The sequence below is a fragment of the Anopheles darlingi genome, chromosome 3 (assembly GCF_943734745.1).
Source record: "Anopheles darlingi chromosome 3, idAnoDarlMG_H_01, whole genome shotgun sequence".
NCBI classification, from domain to species: domain Eukaryota; kingdom Metazoa; phylum Arthropoda; class Insecta; order Diptera; family Culicidae; genus Anopheles; species Anopheles darlingi.
In genome coordinates, this window is record NC_064875.1 from 23,901,283 (window position 1) to 23,923,966 (window position 22,684).

Genomic DNA, 22,684 nt, shown 5'->3' on the forward strand with positions numbered 1-22,684 from the left:
TCCTTTAATACATTCCAAGGTGGCGAGTACTGTGAGCACCAATACACTTACCCACGGATTCGCTCTCTCACTCACTTGCTCCTCTCAATCTCTCTCTCTCTCTCTCTCTCTCTCTCGAAAAACTCTCGGTGATATCCTCGGGGATTCGGGACCAACGTCCGAACCCCGTTCTCACTTGCTTTTCAGTTTTCCCTCCCACAAAAAAAAAAAAACGCGAATTTCCCAACCAACGAGGAACGCGAGGTGTTTTCACGCACGAACGGGACGAGACTCTCGGACCGTCGGTCAGTGCACGATCGCCAGCTGAACTCAGCAGCAGCGGCCGGCGCAGCGATTTGCGGGTTAGTGTGTGTACTCTTTGGTAGTGAGTCGATCTAGTAGACTACGTGTTTGTGTGGTGAAGCTGCAGCTGATTAACCCCCTTAGCTGTGGAAGGATATAGCATGCACACGTCCCCAGCATGGGGCCTGTGCTGGAATGGCTGTGAAATGTGGTGCTCTGTGCGCGCGCGCGTGTGTGTGTGTGCGTGATAGGCGGACGCTTTCTCCTTTTGTTTTCCCTCAAGGGAGCGCATGTGTTAGTGAGAGCGAAAGAGAGTGTCTCACGCGACAGGATATGCCATGCCAGTCGATTTTCCCGCTCCGTGGAAAATCTCGTGGAACTCACGTGTCGCTCGCAGTGTGTGTGTGTCTGTGTGTGTGTGTTTCATGTTAAAGAAAACTCCAGCAGCACAGCTCCGAAGGTTGTTCTGTTTTGGTGCTCATCATCGGGGGGGCTACTCGTGTTCGGTGAGACTCTTTCCATTCGACGTCCTGGTGTTTCCTGTGCCCCCCGCTTTTTGTTCTCTCGGTGTGCGTGTTTATGTTGCTTATGCTGAGAATTTGGGGAATTGCTCCAGCCAGCCAGTCAGCCAGCCAGCGAGGACGGCCATTCGGCTCAGGGCACTCGTGTGTAGCCTGTCGTGCAGTGCGAGTCCAGACGCCAGGCTAGTCATTCGTAGTGCTACTGCTGCTGCTGTCCGTGTCCGTGCTGGTTGCTGGTTGGATCGCTTTGGTTTGGTTTGTACTCTGCGTAGCGTTTTTAGGGGGGGATCCTGTTGTATTGGTGTGTGTGTGTGCTGTGTGTGCTGGCCATTATTGCTGGTATTTCTGGAAGAGTCCCAAATATCCCGAATGTAAGGTTGACAAGAGTGGAAAACGCGTGCTTCGGTGTTAGCTTCGGGGTTTACCAGGAATCGTATTCCTTAGGACATCGAACATGTGCTTTAGGTTACCACGTCAACTGTTACCAGTTCCACCCAGGGTCAGCTAAAACTTCTCTTTAATGTTCGGTAAAAATGCTCAATACCCTCTCAAGGCTACATTCCTGAGCTGCCTCTGTATGCGTGAGCTGCAGCGAAGGGATGCCATTATGCGGTAACCAGCTCCAATTTGGAGTGCTGGAGTTTTATGTTGAAGCTACTTTTTGCTCCCATTTTTGCAACATGAACACTAACGCTTCGTGAAACGTTCTGCAAGTGTAAGACTCCAGGTCGGATATAATGGAACCTCTCAATACTTAAAGCCCCCTTAAAGCCACATAACGACCGCGCTGTGCTACCAAAGGAAAAGAGCAAAAGGAACAACAACGAGCACACACGCACGAAAACGCCACCGTCTTTACCATTCGGTACCTGCTCCGTTTTAGCCACGCGAGAAAATAGCAATGGCTCGGAGTGTTCGGGTGGGGGGTAGGGGGGAAAATCGATGATAACGTACCACTCTGCGGAGTGGCCCTGCGAGCGCATCGCGAACGGCCGGGAGCCGTCGTCGCCGACTCCTTCTTTCGCTTCTCGCCCTGTCGACGCGATTTTGGCAGGCGAAGAAGCAGTCGTAGCAGGCCAATTGGCTTTGGGGTTCATTCACTTCAAGCGAACTACCTACACGTAGTTCGCGATGGGCGGTGGAGGAAGGATCGCGCTAGGTTCCAAGAAACGATTCCTACTGGTATATGCGTACGTGTGTGTGTGTGTGATAAAGTTGATACTAGCGGAATGCGAAGGACTTGTGCCGTTGGATGACAGTTTGGCAGGCAAATTAGTTTAATCCAAGGAACCTTCGGAATAACTTGGAAGAAGTTCGAGCGCCACCGCAGCAACCATTGATGGGAGGTTCATTGATTTAATTCGTTTGTCTTCTCCAATGCTGCAGTGGCTAGTGGCATCCGCAGATGTATCCCCTTTCGATCCGGTGTTAAAAAGCAGTCAAGTGTAAAGTGAAGTGTGCTGTTCTCCATTTTAAGTGTTCGACGTGCATTGTGTGTGTGTGTGTGTTGCCAAGTGAGTGTTTAACCGAGCTAGAGGTGACGCGTAGGGACGTAAACCAGTGCGAACCGGACTGCGTGCTATTCCGTTGACCCTAGGTTCCTTCCAGTTCTTCCGCTCCTGCACCGGAATCCCTCCCGGCGCAGGTCCCGATCGAACCTCCCCATCGTACGCTCCATCGGTGGGCAACCTGAATGTTGAAGATGTCCTCCATATCCGCCCAGGGAGTGGTTGAGCGTGCCTCGGCCGAACTATCGAAACGCATCAACGGCCTTGGGCTGCGGTCGAAGCACCATCACGGTGGTAGTGGTGGCGGTAGCGGTAGCAAGTCGGGCGATGGGAAGGCGAGCGTTATGGAGCGCGTCACGAATGTGCTGTGTGGTGGGAGTAGCAGCAGCAGCAGCAGCAGCAGCTCGTCTTCCTCCTCCTCCTCCTCGTCCTCCTCCAACACTGCCGGTAACGTCAGCATACAGACGGCTGGCCAGTCGCAGTCCGGTGGTGGCCATGCTCCGGAGAAACCATCCCGCATATCGAATCCCTCTGGTGGAGCGGTAGGTGGTACGGGAGGATCCAGTGGTGGTGGTGGTGGTGGTGGTAAAGGTACGGCCTCCGGTATACTGGGTACCGGTGGCAACAGTAAGTCCCAATCGAACACACCGCAATCGATGCGCAAGATCCCGCACCATCATGGACCACACGGCAGTGGAGGTGGTGGTGGTATGAACCATCATCATCACGGTGGAAAGATGGGGCTGGCCGGACACCAGGGACAGCTAGCGCTACCGCAAATTCTGACCATCGAGCAGCTGCTGCAGGATGAACGGTTCCTAGCACGGTTCTTCCTCTACTTCACGTCCTTCGAGCGGTGCACGTTGGCCCAGGTATGCCAGAAGTGGCGCGATCTGCTGTACCGTAGTCCCCGGTACTGGAGTGGGCTCGTACCGGTGCTGCAGTGCCGGGAGCTACGCCAGACCACGAACCAGGACCGGGTGAAGCTGTATAACTCGCTAATACGGCGCAGTTTCCATGCGGTCTGTCTGATGGGGGCCACCGATGAGGATGCGCTCGATCTGGTCCATTCGTTCCCGCTCGCCTCCAAGCACGTCCATTCGCTCAGCCTGCGGTGCTCCTCGATCAGCGATCGGGGACTGGAAGCGTTGCTCGACCATCTACAGGTAAGTTCCCGGGACTCATCTTTCATCTTTCCAAGTTAGAGTGTTAAGTGTAGTAAACGAAGTGATCAAATGATTTCCGATGTTGGACTGGCAGTTGTATGGCAAAAGTATTCGATAACAGGTCTACAACTGGCCATCTGACTTGGTTTGTTGGTATTCGTGTCCTTGAGTTAGACCGATGGAGACGCCTGGTAATGGTTCGTTTTTCCGTCGAGTTTCCGCCCATACGGCGTCAGGAAGGATAGTGTGAGGACAATCTAAAATTGAATTCTTCGACTCTCGAGCGTCTCTTTGGAATGCTTTTCCGGTAGAAAAAGGCAAAAAGAAAATATCCCTTGGAATCTTCTTGCCTCCCCCCCTTGTGTTAGGGCAGACGTGGCAGACTTGCTGGCGACAGGGGTTGCATCTGTCGGCGAGCGTGACCACGCGGAAGTAATAGCACCGTACCGGTGACCTAGTTCTGCGTTGGCAACGGTTCTTTCGCTCTGGGCGGAGCACACCGGTTTAGCTGGCCGTTTAATGGTGCGAGGCTCGATTTATTGCACTCCATCTTGGGCCTTCCTGGGGTGTTCCAACTGCTGGCCACCATCAGGTTAGTTGTTTTGCTGTTTGGAGTTCAGTGTTCTTTGAATTGAATTGAATTTGCATCCGCAGCTCTGGATGGTTGGTGTATTCTTCTGTTTTACCGATGGAGAGCTGGCCACCGAAACCGAACTGCACCAACAACTGCAGTGCTGTGGTGACGGTGTGAAAGGGGACGAACAGGACGAACAAACTGGTTCAAATGCCCATTTGAAGAGCCAACTCTTGGCACACCACCAAATGGCAAACACATCGGCGGTTTTAGTGGCGCGTCTGCTATGGCGTGGTGACAACAGGAGCAGGGCATCATCGATACAGCCGAACACCACCGACCGTCGTGCCAGCGAGCAGCGTATATTGTTGTGGCACCACATCGAGGCCGTGCGAGGGTGAGTGGGCAAACAAACACAACACAATAATCTGTTGATTGTGCTACTACTCGTCACTCGGTAGGCGAAGGTCGAGGCCCACCGAGGTAGGGTGGATCCGAGGTGGAAAACAATATTAAAATAACGTTCTACAACGGCCCGGTGGCGACGGTGTCGAAGCCTGACTGATAGAGGCGACAGCGCACAGTGGATGGGGCGCCGGCGATGGGGCAGTTTATGAGTGTTCGAGGCGATGCAAGCAAGTCTCTGTAGAAGCAGCGTCTGGCAGTTTGAGTTGTTTGTGGGATCGAGTGCCGAGGTGATCAACCTGGGGGTATTTTATGCTGTTGCAACACGTTGCAACATTCCTGTTCGGATGATTCTTTTTGTGTCGGTGAATCGGTGCATCTCTGACCGGCAATACATGCACGGGATGGAAATTTATTAATTCTGGGGGCTCAGTGCATGTCCTTAGCGCATGGTTTCGGCTACTAACGTTGCGTATGTAGTTCAACGGTATGCATAGCTCTATGCTGGTTTTACTGAGCGATAAATTAGATACAGGAACCAATTTTATTCTTTTAATATTTAACCTCAAACAGACACCAAATGATTTCCTCAAAAACTAGCGTTTTTATTTCACCCTTCAATTATCTGAGGACATTTGTCACAACGTAATATTTAGCTCATTTCATAATATGAAAAAAATATTGAAAAGAATTGAAAATTGTTGATTTGAAATGCATTCGAAATGCTGATTTGAAAATGATGAAAAAATGGCATTTTACACATCATGTTCCGCACCTAACTAACGCACTTAAACCGAAACTAATTCACTCGAGAAATCTGTCGAGAAGGACGAAACTGGGACTGTATACAACGTATATAGTACCGGTGCTCACATACGCCTCTGAGACTTAGACACTGTCCAGAACGGACGAAGCCCTCTTATCCGCGTTCGAGAGGAGAGTTCTCAGAAGGATATTTGGCCCCGTGTGTGAGGAGGGACGATGGAGAAGCCGATACAACGCGGAGTTATACGCGTTGTATGACGATCTCACTGTCGCGCAGCGCATGAGACTCGCCCGGCTTCGGTGGGCTGGGCATGTCATGAGAATGGCAGACGACGACCCAGCCCGTAAAGTCTTCTTAGGCCTTCCGGATGGACAGAGAGGGCGTGGTAGGCCCAAATCGAGATGGAGCAACGGTATCGACATTGACGCCAGAATAGCAGGACTACCGACTTGGAGGACGACGGCGCTCGATCGCGAGCGGTGGAGGAATCTTCTTTGGCAGGCCAAGACCGCTCGTCGGTTGTAGCGCCGGATAAGTAAGTAAGTAAGTTCCGCACTTAATGAACGAGATATTTCTAATGTGCAAGAAGAGTCAGAACCAGGATGACAAGAATGCTCTTTATATTTCTAAGAATGTTTTTACAGTATAAATTACAATCGTCTAAGAAACTATTGGATGGAGACGTTTTTAAAACTCAACCATAATACTAGCGTTATGTGTCACCAAAATGCTAGGAAAACTGATGTTCCACGAATCGCGAAAAGGTTAAGTGTAGCCACGCAAAACTGTATGAGAAATCCTTCTAGTAAGTGCACTGAAGGAAGTCAATATTATGTACATCGAATAATCATTGCTATGAAAATGCGTTTTTTTTTAAAGTTTACTAAGCATATTGAATCATGAATGTTATGTAAAGAGGTTGGTATATCTACTGCCAAATCAAATCGCTTCAGATGCGTTGTGTGTAGTTACACCAGGGATATATCATGAGTTTCTTAATCTGTGTGACACGAGGAATACCAATTATATATTCAAAAGATCCTATTTGCCCCGAAAAGACGATTAACTGGTGTTACAACGATACACTGGGAGTTGAAGATGCACATGGTGCATTGGCGCATCTGGATGTGGATTATTTTCTTTTCACATCGATAGAAAGCATATTTACACATCAGTAAATCGTAACGATTTTCATCGAAACAGATTTTTTTATTTGTAGGGAAACCCCCAAAATGTGCCTTAAAGATGGTCAAAATATGTAGAAACCGACACACAAAAATCAAATATAAACTTCGTAACGTGTTATGCCTTCACATGTTATTTAACAAACATCTGCATAACACACAAGGCATTGCCACATGTAGACCATCGAGACTTCGTTACGACAGACCCGGTGGTGGGGGCCACTACTAAACCACACAAATGAGGCCTTTCCGTCTTGCGCCATATATGGAATATGGCACCCCAAAAAGGACAAATCGAAATGGGGGGGGACCCTTTTTCCATGGCGCAACCGGCGGTTCTGCGGTCCGGAAATATGAGCGCCGGAGGTCGTCAGTGCCGGATGGATGGGTATTGGTTGTTCGAAGGAAGGGGCCATATCATATCTATCATGGTGAGTGGCAGGGGTGAAATTGAATTTCGGGGTTTGCACTTCTTTCACTCTCTTTCCACTATCCCCTCATTTTCTCTCTTCACTCCTTCCGCTTCTTCTATAGTTTATTGGATTCAGCTCGTCCTAATGGATTGGAGCGTCTCGGTTTTGGTACCGCCGCGGTAACATAGTGGCAGGCGACGAGGCCCTTGAAATCGGTCCCCAGCTCGACAGCTCACAGCTGACGAAAACCGTGTCTACCGAAAATGGTGATCCAATTGTCAAAAACAAGAATTCTATTATGACCCTTCCCACCCAATGTGGCACAGCGAAGCATATAGACTGAGAGTCTGCCAGGACGGCTGGCATTTCATCCAGTTTAGCGATCCTTTGGCGAACAATTTAAGGATATTTGGTGCCCCGAAATGTGTCCTGCTGTCAGTAGACGCTCGAGACGAGAAATCAATTAGGATAAGCGCTGCCCACTGCTGCCATAATCGAATGGAGGGCCCACTACCCACCCCCGCTACGTCCTTCATCTCATGTCATCAACCGAAAGTGCAATTTCAGCTCGTTGGAGTGGGAAGCGCTTTTACGTCCCCCGTTTCAACGCCCCGCCCCGAATGTGGTATCGTCGGTGTCGAAAAACAAGGACGAGACACCAGAAATCGTCGAATTGCTTGCTCGCCCGCCCCGGCTGGGTGCCAGTCTGGCTGCCACCGGTTCGAAATGGCTGACTTTCGGATTCGCTCGTTTATGGTACACAATGGTAGCCTCGGCCCTAGTGGCAGACGTATCGCGCAGTCCCTGATGATTGCACTTGGGAAATGCATGTAACAAACGTTTTGCTTTCCATTTGAGTTGCCTGACTTGTGCTGCTGTCGGTAGTGAGTGTAATGCCAATTTGTGCTTCACAACAACAACAAAAAGTACTGAGAAGCGCGCCGTCTGACGCTGTTGTGCATATTTGCTGGAATTCACATTCCCCTTGCCTGGTTAGCTTCCATAAATGGACGAATCATAAATGAAGCGAATAAAAAGAACTCTCCTTTATCCTTCGCTGCTCTTGCAACACAAAATGGACGTCAATATCACGGGGCACGGGGCATGCTATTGACATTGAATTATTAGCTGCGAGAAAGGGAAGAGCGAACATGCTCGTGCAGCATCATGCCGTAAACATGCTGCTCTGGCTTCCATGCACATTTTTGCACATTGCTCTCGTTGGTGGTGTTGACGTAGGGCGAGTTTAAAATAAATTCCAATGCGAACGCATGCCGTGCACGCTTGCGACGGATCGGGAATGTTTATCGCGGGCGCATTTCGGCGTAAGAGCCGCCGACAAGGGAATGCGTTTTATGCGATGCCGCGCCACTGCACGCCCCATCGTATGCATGCGCCAGTACTTGGCTGTTCGAAAGGAAATCTGTTTGTGTGTGTGTGTGTGTGTTTCACACACACGGTTCGTTGCTTTGGTCTCCGAAAAGTGATGAAATGATAAAGATACGACAACTGCGTCCAGCCGCCTGTCTTCAGTGTGTTGCCGAATATGGTAATATGGTCCCATTTTTGTGACGTTTTGTCCTCGATGTGCCACCGAATTGTATCGATAAAGTTTATTCGATTTTGCTAATTTGATGAGTCGATGACATGGGGCTCATAAACGAGAAGTTGAAGAACAATCTGTTTTTTTTTTGCTCGTCACTTTTCTCCCCCCCCCCCATGCTTCGAGTCGAACTCTGGGGATTCCTAATGATAACTTACCGCATGACGAGTATATCGATAGCAACGAATCAGAGAAGCGACAGCGTTTGGAATTGCTTTTCCCAAAGGGCGCATCATGAATTTCCCGTTCGACGAGTAGCAAACGATCAATTTGATCCATCGCATCGCACCGAGACGCTTCGAAACTTCAGAATACGAGACGAGTAGAGTTTTGCAAAAAAAACGACAAGCTTCTGCTGGAGTGGTTCATATTTCGTTGAATCTTTTTCTTTATCGACTTTGACTTCACATTAGCCGCGGGACAAATACTGTGGGTACGGTTGGGAGTACCCTAGGAACGAAGGAATATGAAAAAAAAACTCATAAATAAACAATGTTTGCCTCACAATCGATCGATCTAATCGAATTGAACCTCCACCCCCACCCCCATTGCTGGTACATTTATGAATCAATCAAACAACGATTCGCGATCACTCATAAACTCTCGCATAATATTGCATTGTTTGGAGGAAGGAAGGAAAGGAAATGGAAGCGGGCCGTGGTATCGATGGGAAACGACGATAACTAAATGAGAGTTGTTCAAATCTGTTTCGGTCAACAGCATATGCCAACTGGAGGCATAAACGAGCATTTTCCGGTGAACAAAGGAAACACACAAATCCCTAACGTGTTTTCATTTCGTTGATCGTCGTTTGCAAACAGTTCCCTGTGGCTAACGATAGCTGATCCGGCTGCATTTTGCCAGGGAAAACAATCTCGAAATATTGGAAATCTAAATGGAAATTCAGATAAGAAAAAAAACGCCTCGCTTGTAACTCGCCCAGTCATTTCACAGCCCCCGAGGTGACGATGAGAATACTCCATTAGCGAGCGGGGTGCTGAGTTTGCTGATTGCGAGCATTTGGTGCCAGGCTCTAGCTGTATAGTATTGGCACACAGACAGCGATAGCAGCGATCAGGACCGCCATTCAGCATCTCGAATTCAATCAGCTGATTTGTGTTTGCGTTCGCGCTGCCACCGTTATGCTAAAAATAAAGGACCGCTGCCGAAGTGGCGCCCTTTCCCTTAGCACCGTAACGCAATTATCTGTTGCCGTGTGTGTGTCTGTCAATTGGTTGGTTTCCCATTTGAATCTCGATTGTGTTGTGTGCTCAATGAGATCGCCACTGCGGCTTCCTTTGAATCCCTGTTTGATGATGTTTCATACTCAACTCAACAATTCAAGCACCTTAGCAATAAAGACATCACAAACGGCAAGGTAAACACGCCGTTTTTCACAATCAAATAAATTCCGGCACCTAACGATCGAACCGATGAATGGAGGCAGGGGCACGGGGCAGTAGGAGGATGTGCAAACCCCAAATCCTGAGATTGAAAGCCAGCCCCTCAATCCGGGCGGTGGGAGAGCATACTTTTCCGCCATTTCGTTCGGTGTTAATAATTTCCGTTTCGAATTTCCGGCCACCGCAAACAAAAAAAAAAGGAAAGAAAAGCGAGAAAAAAAGGGGGAAAAATGTTTTCCGTTTCACCATCTTTTCCAAAAATACTACGCCCTCCCTTTCCCGGCAGCTACCTACCGGCCATCAAATGACGTCCGTTCCTTCGTGTGTCACGATTCCGGTGCTCGTCTCCTACTCTTCCCTCTTTCGGTGTCCTGCGATCGGTTGGAACAGATCTCCGACGACCACTCTCCTCTCACACACACACACGTGGGTGGAAAGCCAATTTTCGACTTTCTACCTTGCCAGAAGTCGACTGCGGCGGTGACGACGGCAGTGGTGGTGGTAAGGTGATGCGTAAATTAGATTTCCTTCCCACATCACATCGTCTCGTGGTTTGGTGGTTTCTTGTGGCTTACTTTTGTTGTTGAATTTTTGGTTGATTTTCCGATTTTCACGGAGCTGATTCCCTTCCAGCTGGGCGGACTGGATGCCAGAAGGCCGCCCACTGGGGCGGTGGAAACGGAGGTTTTTCATCATTCTTTTTTCCACATTTTGTTGAAGACATTAAGGTGGTCGTTGTGGAATGCGTGTTTGCGTAACGCACGGGGATGACGCAGGTGAGAGTGTGAGTTTTTTGGGGCGATTGTGGAAACGCAGAGACGGGAACCAGCGTGTGGGAACGGCGGTCACCTTCTGCGTCAGACCCGCATGGGGTTTGATCATTGGTCGTGACGCTTGTGAAAATCCTGTGCAGACAAAATGGGATGTTAAATCATGCTATTAAGCTATAAATGATTGAAATAAAATGCCCCGAATGTTTTAATAGACATTATGCAGGCAATTTCAGTTAAATTAATTTTGTAAATGAGCAATGCTTTACCTAAATTAAAGAAGCACATTGCTATCTTGCTATCGGGGAGTTTTCAAATCAGTTGAATATGATAATAATGCGTCTTTGAAAGACAACATAGTTTTTTTTAATCTTTTAAATTTAAATCTTAAGTTAAATCAGTTAAATAAACGTTGCATTTCTCTTTGGTTTGATGTTAATGTAACCATCATCACTGGCTCTCTTTGCTTTTTTTTGCTTCTGCAAAAGCATGATAGTTCAATACACCTATCAATTTCCATGAACCCCAACTTTCTGCCCATTTTTCAATGCTCTTAACGAATGTTTGACCTCAACAACTAATGCAGTGATCCTCAGCATCTTGATGGTCCAATCACTCATTGGCCCCCCCTCTCGAAAAGACCGGCAACCGAAAGCTCTCGGTGTCTTGGTGGCTCCCATTGAGCGTTGCCTGTACCGTGACGATGCGTCACGCACTCTCGGTAGCTTCCCTTTCCGTCGGGGCATAAAGAGCTTTGCGTTGGGTTGCGGTTTCGCTTGCCGGTTCCGATTTGCATACTTATGCACCCTCTTCCGGGCCAATGTTTTGTCATGAATACCAAATGTCGATGTCGGCTGTACCAATTGGAACGGATTTAAATGTCATTTGTTTCATGAATTTAACATCCCGAGAATGAATGGTGCTTGATGCTTGGTGATGCCGATGAGAAGCATTGCTTGAGCTTTTTCGTTTCACTTTGTGGGGTGCCCATGTGACCATCCTTTTGTCCGTTTGATGTCGTTGTCTCAACATAAAGTGGTTCGCTGCGGAAGATTGAGAATTCTTGAAGGATATGGAAAGCCGGCACCGATATCACTGTGTCGGTGTGTCACTGTGCATCAAATTATGCGGAACGCAGTGTCGTTAGATTACGAGCGGCAAAGGCGTTGTTCGCAAGAAAATACATAAACATCTTCGGCTTAGACAATGCATTAGAATTCGTCATAGGCAGCTAGCAACATGGATATGATCTTGAACGAATTCATATTTAAACACTTCGTACGCTGGCGCATGTTCACACCGAGCGTAGGAAAAAAAACCATAAAGCGAGACACCATTCCACCCGGGTCAGGTGCGCTTATGCTCTTCTACGAATGGTAAATCGAAGTTTATTTGGCTTCCATATTATGCTTGTTCCTGTCCTGCCGTTGGCTGGTGTGCTGCTATGTCGATAACTCTGGCTACTGGCCGCACGCCATAGTATTCGCTTCGGTTCGCTGCCTTGCACCTGATCCGTAAAATCGATTTTCAGCGCCACCCTGGTGGCAGGTTGATAGGACGCTGCCGTGCTTGTGCTACACACAATCGCACCGGACCGGAATGCCGGATTGTTTTGTTTGAATTTACGTACTATTACGTACCCGTGTGTGTGTGTGTGTGTCTGAGTCGATTGTTGTTTCTTATATTCAAACCGACCCCATTTTTTTTTTCAAACCGACCCCTTTTGAAGCTTTCTATTGACGTGTTTCATGTTCAATTTTCCGCGGATTTGGTTGCAGCAAGGATTACGATATCGTTCTTTCGGTTGGAACAACGTAAATATTGCTTCTTACTACATCTGCACTGGAGTTGCTGAGTTCGATTCGAGTTCAACGGAGTTGATAAATCACTTTTTGAAAGCGATGAACAAACTTGCTGCTGGAGCTGGACCCGTGTATCGATAAAGTAAAGCGAAAGTGTATACAAAGTGTGTGTGTTTTTTTGGGGCAACATAAAAGGCTTAGTGAACAAAAGCGATGCCATTTGCAACTGGCTCTACCGTGGGTTGTTGGAATGATTGTTCCAGTCGTTCCAAGGCTACGCTCACTAACTGAGTCTCTCTGGTCTTTACATCCGCAACATCATAAATCAAACGCACTGTCAGAAACGGAACGACGAAGCGAAGAGTTCAGAAACGGCGCCGTCCGACGCCGGAATGTTGTTTTCATTCTTCGTAAATATGAATCAACGTCTGCCTTCCTCCTGCCTGCAACAACCACAAACCGGTACGTCAACAATCTCAAGTAACTCTGGATGATCAAAAACAAATTTCACTCTCAACCTCGGCAACCGACAACCGGCAACGCCACAAACACAGACCAATGGCTGGGTTGGTTGGTTGGCTTTTCATTCCCGCTGCTGCAGTGGAGCTCAGAAACCGTTTTCCGGTGAAACGCTCCCGGTATGTCACCAGCATTGGACCACACCACAATTGGTACTGTCGGGACTGGTCTCTCTCTCTCTCTCTCTCGTCTGCGTGCGGTTTGGCACAAGAAAGACCATCCCCCTTAATCTCGGCCATCCTCTTGTGGAGCGATAATCGGGGGGATAATGCCGTACGCATCGCACCACAACCAGCGAACAGTAGCAGGAAGCGTGTAAAGTGTGATTCTTCTGAGAGAGGGGAGGGCCAGACAACGCCGGTACGAGGACAGGACAGGCGGCGCGAACCGAATCGAAAGTCTGGCCACCAAGACTGGCTGGCGCCAGCGTGACTTTGAATTTATTATTATTTCTTTCTCGGCGCGTTCTTTTTTTTTTGGCGCGGGGCTGGGCTCGTTGATGCTGCAACGCATCTCCGCATCCGTTTGCACTTGCCAACGCACCGAACCGGAAGGGCAAATGTTCGGCAACGGAACGGCAACGCCAGCCATTTGCCATCAGGGACCTAATGGAAGCTGTGGAACGCAGCGAGCGAAACGGTAGTTGTTTCGTTTATTGATTTTTCGTCCTTTTCAGCGGTTTCCGATTGACTTTTGTGGTTTGGGCGTGTGTCTGAGTGTGTGTGTGCCAAATTGCATACGCGGCACCACGCGTGCCGGGGCTTCATATCCGGGGCTGGTGAATGCGGATGTGGTGATAGCTCTAGAGTTATTAGGGTATGTGCGTTTCGTACAACGCGTTATTGATTGATTTTAGGGTTTTGAATAAGCTAGGATCCTGTTTCTGAATATTGTATGAGCTCGTTAGAATATGGAAAAATATCATAAAATCATGAGACTTTAAATAATAAACTCCATAAACTATGCAGTAGTATGAACGAATCACAACGAATACAACCACTTCTTACTAATCAAACTTTAAAACAAATTGAATATCACCCAGTTCTCGTGAGTATAAATACCCGCACTACGTGGACAACCACAGCAATTGCACGCCAGGCAAGTGTGCAAGAGGTATATCATGGTAAAAGTTTCGTTCCTACTGTCCTCTCTAACGAGACGAGAACAAATATGACAACACACTTCCTGCGGCAAACCTGAACTTTTGTCGCCCTGAAACGATTGCCGGCCTCCGTCGACGAACCTGGGATGATTGATGATGTCAGTTGCATCGTACGCCATTGCCATTGTGTCACCTATTATTACGTCAGAATAGCTGCCGGCCGCTGTTATAACATCGTGTAGTTACATGATACCACTTGCCACCAGCTGGCAGCAGCGACACCCAGAACTGGGACCGCGGCCATGATGGATGTCGGCAGTTATTTTCTATCGTCTAATTATGAAGCGTGTGAAAAGGGTGGTTGTGCTACAGTTAGTGAACAGCAACAGTGGTATGCCGTTGTACCACAACCCAACCAATCCTTGCCTGTCTGCCTGTCGTTGCATGCTGGTTTACACAGTGCAGTAGCTGGTGCCCACTGGTTCGTTATCTGGGGCACAAATGTTTGATTACTGATGGGCGTATGTAGGACGCAGGGCGGTGAAGCAAGGATGGCGCAAGGGAAGCTGACTGGAATAACGTTTTCTTCTCGTTTTATCGTCAGCAAGACAAGTAGCAGCAGAACCCCTACGACCCCTGCGGGTGCATTGGACGATGAATATTTTATCAGCCCAAGCCTTAATAGACCCCCCACGATAGGCATGTCAGCCATCGTCACCGGTTGGTACTTATCCTCCAGAGGCCTATTCAAGGATAGTTTCTTTTCAAGTCGAGTCTCACTGCGATGTACTTCACGGCGTACCGGTGCGTACCGATGTTGCCATTCGGTACCATTAAATGGTACGTCTGTACGGCTGGGGATGTAATGTACTTACACATTGAATGTATGGAAAAAAGCAGAGATCAATATTTAAACAGATCGGGCTTTAAGGTTTTAAAAGAAAATACTTGTGATCGGAATTCACCAAAAGATATCTTGAATATCTGGCTGTCTGAGGCTGGGAGAATTTTGTTCGTATAATAGCGTCAATAAACTGGTAGCCCGAGGAACGGACCTGGTCGACCTAAGGACCTTCACTGGGGTCCGAGCTGCCAATCCGAAGTGATAATCCAGCGCAATCTCTGGCTGAAAGCGTATATTTTTATCATCTCAGGTTATTTGCAGTGATGATTATCATGGTTATTAACGCCATCGATTTATTTAATTAAAAATTTGATGGCTTCCGAGAAACATTGCTGTGCGATTTGGTGTTGCAGACTATTCCGTTTGATTTGGTTTTTTCTTCCCAGAGATCCATTTTTGAGATATGGATTAATGTCAAACCCCATTTTAACACCACCAATCTGACTGCTGGGAAAACTCTGGCGATGTTGCGGTTCCCACAGAAGCCCACAGATTATCGATCCTGCCTAGTTCATGCTGCCACACTACAGACTTTATTGAACATGGGGATTACACAATTCCTTCTCGAGCGCTACAGCTCTTCGAATGGCATAAGAAGGACACCCTAGTCCCCAGCCATGATTCGAATCGATCTCCCTAATGATGACTATTTTTAGTGCTCCAAACTACTAAGTGCTATAAGTGCTTCACTGTCGCTTTCGGTAGTAAATCACGTCAAAGTATTCCGGCGACGGTTCCTAGGCTCAAGGCCCTGGTGGGTCCATGGGGTGGACTTGAGAAAACGGTGCTTCCAACGGTGCAAGCTGGAGTGCTGCTGTCAGTCAACGAACATTAAACGACGGTCGTCTGCTTGCCTGGTTGGTTGGCTGGTGGGTTCTGGCTGGTGAATAGAATTAAAGCCAACTGATTGGGCTGGTTAGATTAAAGAGGGCTGACTTTGCAAAAGCTCATCCTTAATTAGACCCATCATCGGTCGGTCGTTTTACCGTTGAAGCATAAGGCTGAGGCTCATTTTCGGACCGTCGTCATCGCATCATTTTCCATTAGCAAAAGCCATCTCACGAGACTTGTATTAGGTAATGAATGAGGGCTTGTTAAAAGTGTTTGGTTTTCCCATGGAAGCGAACTCTTCCAGTGCTTTGTGTTTGTGTTTCACCTTGGGCTTTACATAACGATACCGTCCCATTAGTCGAATGGTAAAACGTCTGTGAGTTATCATTTCCACTATCTGAGATTGGAGGCTTACGGCTTCAACGCTCCAGTTTGTTGTGCTGTATGTCCCGTACCATGCACCTGGCTCCAAAGAAAAACGAAAGCAACACACAACCTATACAACAAATACTTCATGATGCAGCTATCGGGCGAAACACTCATCAGTCTTTTCAGTTTACTCGCAGCTTGTTGATATAACATACAACGGTGGTCCCCCACCCTCGTCAGCCGCATGCGCTCCAAGAAGTGTGCTCCATCGGTGCCCTTTATCCGTTCTCGGGTAGTCTTACTATAGAGAGTTGTCTTTTAATTTCAACCTTGGTGTCGCTTGGAACGGACTCCTAAAAAGCGTGTACATGATGCTGATCATGGGCTACCATGAGATGCAGCATTGCACGTGCCCGACGCGGGACGTGCTTCGAGAGTGTGATGCCATTGTTAACGGTCTGGCCACCGATCTGCTGTGCAAATAGCCAAGAACAAGCCCTCACCACTCATGTGGTTCCCCCCGATGTCCGGACCTCCCAGGATCTGTATGTTTATCAGGACGCGCGAGGACGAGACAAAAGACAAAGCCAAACACAGATGGTGACAAAGCCAGCGAGAAAAGATGATTCTACCCCCCCCCCCCCTCCCCGCGGGGGTGGGGGAAACCTGTAAGTTCCGTTGAAGAGGTCACCCAGTTCTGGTGTACAACAATAACCAGCTAGCGTAGCCGAGGCTAGACGGACGGCAATGCACCGAGTAGGCCAACCAACCAGAGCCAGCCTTGTTTGAAGACTTCCTTGTACATGGTGCAGCTGTTGATGAAAAGCGGTTCTCTTGGATAGCAGCGCGCCGCAGGATGTGTGGTTTTCCGTTTGACTTTTCACGTACCAATTTCCCCCGACCGGTGAGAGATGAGTGTGCCGCTAAGCCTCAAGGACCACTCCAGCGAACCCCTATCCTGTATGGCCACAGATGAGCAATGTTTTAGCCGTTTGTATCGCACCGCATGAGAACCACAAACCTGTGCTGCCGGTATGGGCTCGCCGCTAACCCAAACACAAGGGGCTAGAGCTTGGGCGGTGCTTCCGTTCCGCAGAATACATCCGTTGACGCGACCGCTCTTCAACGCGGAGGCCATAATGTCTCGTAGCTTCCTTGTGCCGCTGGCGGCGACCGGAGATGAGATTATGTGTGGTTTCCATGAATAACAAATGCGACAGACACGGCCAAGCAGACCGTTGACTAGGCTTGTTAACGGACGCCAGCTGGCTGGCTTGACAAGAAATGAGTATCAAAAAAATACCAGCCAGAGCTTGCCTTACAAGTTTCTGTTGGTTTTATATGCGTTAACTAGAAAGTAAATCCAAAAAACCAGGAAATTTCTTTAACAAATTTATTGTTTTACATTGATCATTGCTTTAATATCCACTTTCTTCATATTTGGTAAATTTTCATAGAATGTTTGGAAGATTCTTGGTACGTTTGCTATACAGCGCGCTAACCCGAAGCGGGTGCTAGGTGTTCGTTGTGGCGCTAGTATCGGATCTGTCCCTCTTTCGGCTGTGTTCCTTGGTTACATTAACTGAGAGTATATTAACATAGCAATACGTCGTAACGTAAAAACAGCAAAACGGTGCACTATTGTTGCAACTTCTTGCTCAGCTCCATGTGACGAATTCTTTCCTCCTCGTAGAATGCACGCTTTTCGGCCGGTGTCAAGTGGTTGGCCTGGCGAATGACCTTGTTCTCCAGGCAATACTTTAGCGGATTGTACGCCGGCACATCCATATCGTCCCAGTTCTCTTCATCGTTGCCGTTGTAGCTTGTTGTTTCCGCGGTGTAGTTCGGCTGCGTTGTTTCCTGTCGTTGACCCGCGTTCGTGCCACCTCGCGCGTCGTTTTTCTCCGTGTAGCGGCACGATTCGATCAAAATACGATCCGGACAGACCTTGATGTGCTGGGCGTATTCGCTTTTCCGTATGTAGTGCGTTTGGTTAAACGGACAGACTATCAAATTCGACGATTTGTGCTGCTTCTTGCACTTCAGCAAGTGCTTCTGCATGCTCTCGCCCGCTAGCAGATGGGCCGGGTTAAAGGGACACGTCGTGTCGTAGCCGAGTTTCTTCGTCTCTTCCATTATTGCTTCAGATAATGGCACACTTTTCCGTTTGTAGAGAAAATTTCCACGAATTTTTACTCGTTTTTCACTCGGAGACGCTCCAGCCAGGCCAGCCGCGAAGACCACCACTTGTAAACAAAGCGCTAGCTGTCAAGTTGACAAGCATCCAGGCATGCGCAGAAGCACCCTGTGCAGCAAGGCGCTGAGGCACCCTGTAGAGTAAGGTACTCCAACTCCTTTGTGCCGTAAATTTTCTAACTTTTTATATTAACTCACATGTTTCATGAATGGCCAACTTTTGTAGCAGTCGATAGTTGGAAATGCAGCCATCCCGTTGTTAGTTTCCACAACACATGGGACATTCTGTATTTCTTGTTACATTTTTTATAGCTTCCGGTCCTTCGTCCTTTGTCCATAGAACACTACTCTATTCTCAAACCAACAGGATAAAAGTGACGAAGTTCATGTCGTACCATGCTCTCGTTCGTGCCCGATATGCAAGTCCAGTTTGTGATTAGCAGGGTTGAATGATTTAATTTAATTGCCCCCTATACTGCACACTTTTCACACGATGTGTCGCCCGAAACGGAACAATGCTGAAACTGCTTAGCAATGATCTAATGTTGTTGCACTTCAGCACATGTCACTGACCGTACTACAGCGCATTTCATGGTCAACGTAGTTTCCAGGATTACGCCATGAATCGTGTTATTTCACGAACAACCATAGCCGCCACCAAAAGAATGGCCTTCGTGTTCATGGTGATTGTTACCATGGACATGGTTTCCCGCATGTCATTCCCTCCCCATTGACCATGAGAAAAGGGGTTTCCGCTTAGGAAATGGTTTAGAGCTTTTTATCCTTTCACAACAACGGGCCTTTCATTTGCAGTACTTCACTACCTCTCCATTCCCGGCTCTCTCTCTTTTAAGTTCGCAGTTGTTAACGTGACTATTATTGCCGTTCTTCTGTCGAGCGAACATTTTAATGACCTTGAGACCCATTTCAAAGTGGAGAAGCGAAGGAATAGAGGAAAGCTGCTACACGATACATCTGTTCGATTAATCACGCCCGGCATGCGCGATGAGAGTGCGATGCTTCATTTGGTGTAAGTGATGAGCCGTGTTCGCAAGCATCTGCCGTCGCGGATACGCCATTACATTGGCGGCTTCCTCTTCGGTGTGCTGCTGGATTGAGCTTGGAGTTATTTTGGCTTTCGTCGCTATTTTCGAACGTTTTACCGAGAGGCATTCCATTCTGCTTCTCAAAACACCTCAGCCTCCCACGGACACCTCTCAGGTATTTGAAGAGCAGCCGGTGTTACGCGGGAAACAGCAAGACCCACGCCTCGTTCCGACGCGAAAAGCACTCCCATGCCGTTGCCCGGAGATGGGTTTTCATGATATTCATCATCAACGATGATGTGATTGCTGTTGCCGGCTGATGTGTTGGAGCTGGCTTGCCTCGGGCAAAGATTGATTTAACATTTTTGCTCGCTGGCTGGTGGGCCGTTGCGTGGTGTCTTGCATTGTGTTCACGGACTTGGGTGTAGGTGTTGGATGGAGGTTGCGATGGAAGAATTGGCTCCGGGTATTCCGAGCTCGAGCCGACTGCTCACCTCGTTGCTCGTGGGTAGCAAAAAGGCAATCAAATTAAAAATGTTTCCTTTTGTGAGTCCTTTTCTTCCTTCTTCTAACAACAGACGCTACCATCGGATGCTGCTACTGATACACTGCTAATTAGATGCTACAGTGAGCCTAATGAATTTATCACGTTGTTGATACCAGGTGACTGTTGTTGATACCATGCCAACGTTGTATAACTCACGCACTGAGTCGTAGTCTGGAGAGGGAAATAGCATTTATTTCGTTTCAATTATATGGGATGCATTTTTACACCAAACGATACTAAAGGTGGGACAGGCATTGATTTACAATATATGAAACCATTTGAGTAAATCAATTATTTAAACTATAAAACATTAAAAGATGGAAATGAATACTACCATCCGATTATTATATTTTTATCATCATTGTATCGCAATATTTATGCAAAACTATATGAAACTATTGAACGCATTGCCTTTGCATTGAAACGATTAATTAAATTCAAATTGAGTAAATTTGACTTAAGTAAAGCTAAAGAATTTCACGAAGCATGGGTTTAATTTGACTGCAATACGGAATTTTGCTACTAATCTATTAGGAGGAAATATAGAAAGGATTATACAAATTAACATTACTCCCCTTTGGACACGTCTGATGGCGACGTTGTTTTATCGGTAATAAGAGATTTGACCCCAATTTCATGGATGACTTGCGGCGTTAATCCCCAATCCGTGAGCCTACGGATGGATTATTAGTTCTAACTCTAAATACACTAGCGATAAACATATCGGAATGACGTCTAAGTCAAGAAGAGGCAGATACCCGGACTCAAACTACTAGGAAACTCGAGATATTTCAAGACCGTGATTACCGTGACCCAGAGATTTTTTTCTGGCTGTTACACAGGCACCGTTTGACATACGAGTCATGCTTTCGTTAACTTTTTAGACGATGGATTGTTATAACGGATGGCGAATGTTAAGTACTGCGGCAAGATAGTGCGAGCAAAACGTCGGCAATGTTGCCCACGACTGATTCATTTTGATCTGCGCCAATCATTTCCTTTATAGGCGCAAATGTGTTTGAAATATTAATATTAATTTATTTATTAACCATCTTTTTGGGATCTTTTTCGTAGCAAAAATGACCATAAATCGATGCTACCATTTTTTTTACAAATTTGCAACTTAAACTATACACATCAATCATTAGCTACTTGATGAGCATTGAGGAAGTTGGAGAGGTCCCGATGGTGATACGAGAGAAATGGGCAGACACGATGATAACAGGAAACAAAACCAAACTACTTGCCAAACCACTACCAGACCACCTCCTCTCGCACTCGCCCGCACTTTGTCGACTACAATCAGCTGATCGGCTCTTAAGCACCTCAAGGGGGGAGTATCACATTATAAATAACTCACCCCGAGTACACTCTTCAACCCGCCACCGCACAATGTATGTGTGCGTGTGTGTGCGTGTGTGTGTGTGCGTGTGATGCGATGACTAAGCAAAAGGAAAATCAAAAGAAGGAACGCCGGCACACGGCAGCACCACCGTCGAACGGCTTCTCGTCTTCGGTCGTTGTCACGGGAATGCTAGGAATTTACTCACTCCCTATTCGTGTGTAGCGGCGGCATGTTTGCGAGCTAATAGGAAGTTGGTCAACGACGTACCGATGCTAGTGATGGTGGTGGTGGTCATGGGTGTGTGTCTAAACGATTAGATAATAAAATCCACCCCGGTCACTACTACCCCATCACTGGCGGGGATGGGGTTTTAATTTTATGTTGTTTGGTTGTTCCTCCGCTGAAATGATCCATGTATCAGGTCGGCCACTTGGAATGGCGGAGCGTTAAAGTGGTTTAACACTAGCAGCAAAAGGAAACAGTTGCTCTTTTTCATAAATTCATTTCACTTTGCCTTCCTCCGTCGCAACGTCGTTGTCGACCGTCTGTCATCTCTGTCCGGCCAGCGCCTTCGTTCGTTCGTTTATTCGCTCGTTCGCTAACAGCCTTGTCTAGTGACCTTGGCTTGGCTTGGTTTGACGCTCAGCAAAACGACGGTCTACCGGCGCCCGGGCCGGGGTAGGGGAAAGAAAAACGAATCCTTTATCGGCATTTTGTTTATTTACAAACCACCACCGCGCACCGCGGATCGAACCGCGGAGGGCCGCGCCAGCGCCAGGTACATGTTTATGATGTTTGTCTAAGAAGAAGGTAGTAGTACGGTACCGCTCTGTGGCTTGGTGGTGGTGATGGTTTGGTGTGAAAAATTAACGCCGATCGACGAGGAGCAGAAGATGAATATAGGGATGAGAAAGAAAGAGTGAGCGGGTAGTTTGTTTTGCTACCGAGCACCGGACGCCGGCATTTGTTTTTCTTCTGCCCCCGGGAGTCCCGGGCGTCAGCACACGCGGTTTTCATTTTCTCGTTGTTGTTGTTTGCTGAACCTTTTGGAAAGGACGGCTGTCACCGGGCTACCGACCGACCGTCCGTTGGCCACTTAATTGCTTTTCGCAACGGCCACCTCCACCACGGTGCGAGACCAGCTGGACTGCTTCTTCAAACAGCAACTCCAATGGATGGACAGCGCAGGTAGCGCAAAGGACTCCAAGTAAATACCAAGCGATGTCGAACGACGGCAGGACGATGAGACCAGACCACAACCACGACCAGGAGGACCACACACCAACGCGTTGGAGTGTCAAATTATGGCGTATAAATGGCGTCGTCACCGGTCTGTCGGGTCTGTGTTTGTCGCCGTCCGGAGTATTGATTTAGGCATTTCCATCTCCGTCTGTGGTTGCATTTTGTTTCATTTTTTGTTGTTGTTAA

General features: G+C 47.8%; 2 protein-coding genes across 3 annotated transcripts in view; one reads left to right on the top strand and one right to left on the bottom strand.

Annotated features, from left to right (window-relative positions):
* The first annotated feature begins 212 nt into the window (after positions 1-212).
* Positions 213-22,684, top strand: part of LOC125956611 (F-box/LRR-repeat protein 16) — a 33,094-nt gene continuing 10,622 nt past the window's right edge. The window contains exons 1-2 of one of the 2 annotated variants that reach the window (XM_049688672.1): positions 213-341; positions 2,190-3,477. In XM_049688672.1, coding sequence (XP_049544629.1) covers positions 2,497-3,477 — 981 coding nt within the window. In that variant the 5' untranslated portion in view covers positions 213-341; positions 2,190-2,496. Of the gene's footprint in view, positions 342-953; positions 1,059-2,189; positions 3,478-22,684 lie in introns of those variants that run through there. The other variant, XM_049688671.1, reaches the window with a different exon arrangement.
* LOC125956653 (gametocyte-specific factor 1 homolog) lies at positions 17,513-18,384 on the bottom strand. The gene has a single exon (XM_049688731.1). The coding sequence runs from the start codon at positions 18,256-18,258 to the stop codon at positions 17,761-17,763; it is 498 nt and encodes a 165-aa protein (XP_049544688.1). The 5' UTR covers positions 18,259-18,384; the 3' UTR covers positions 17,513-17,760.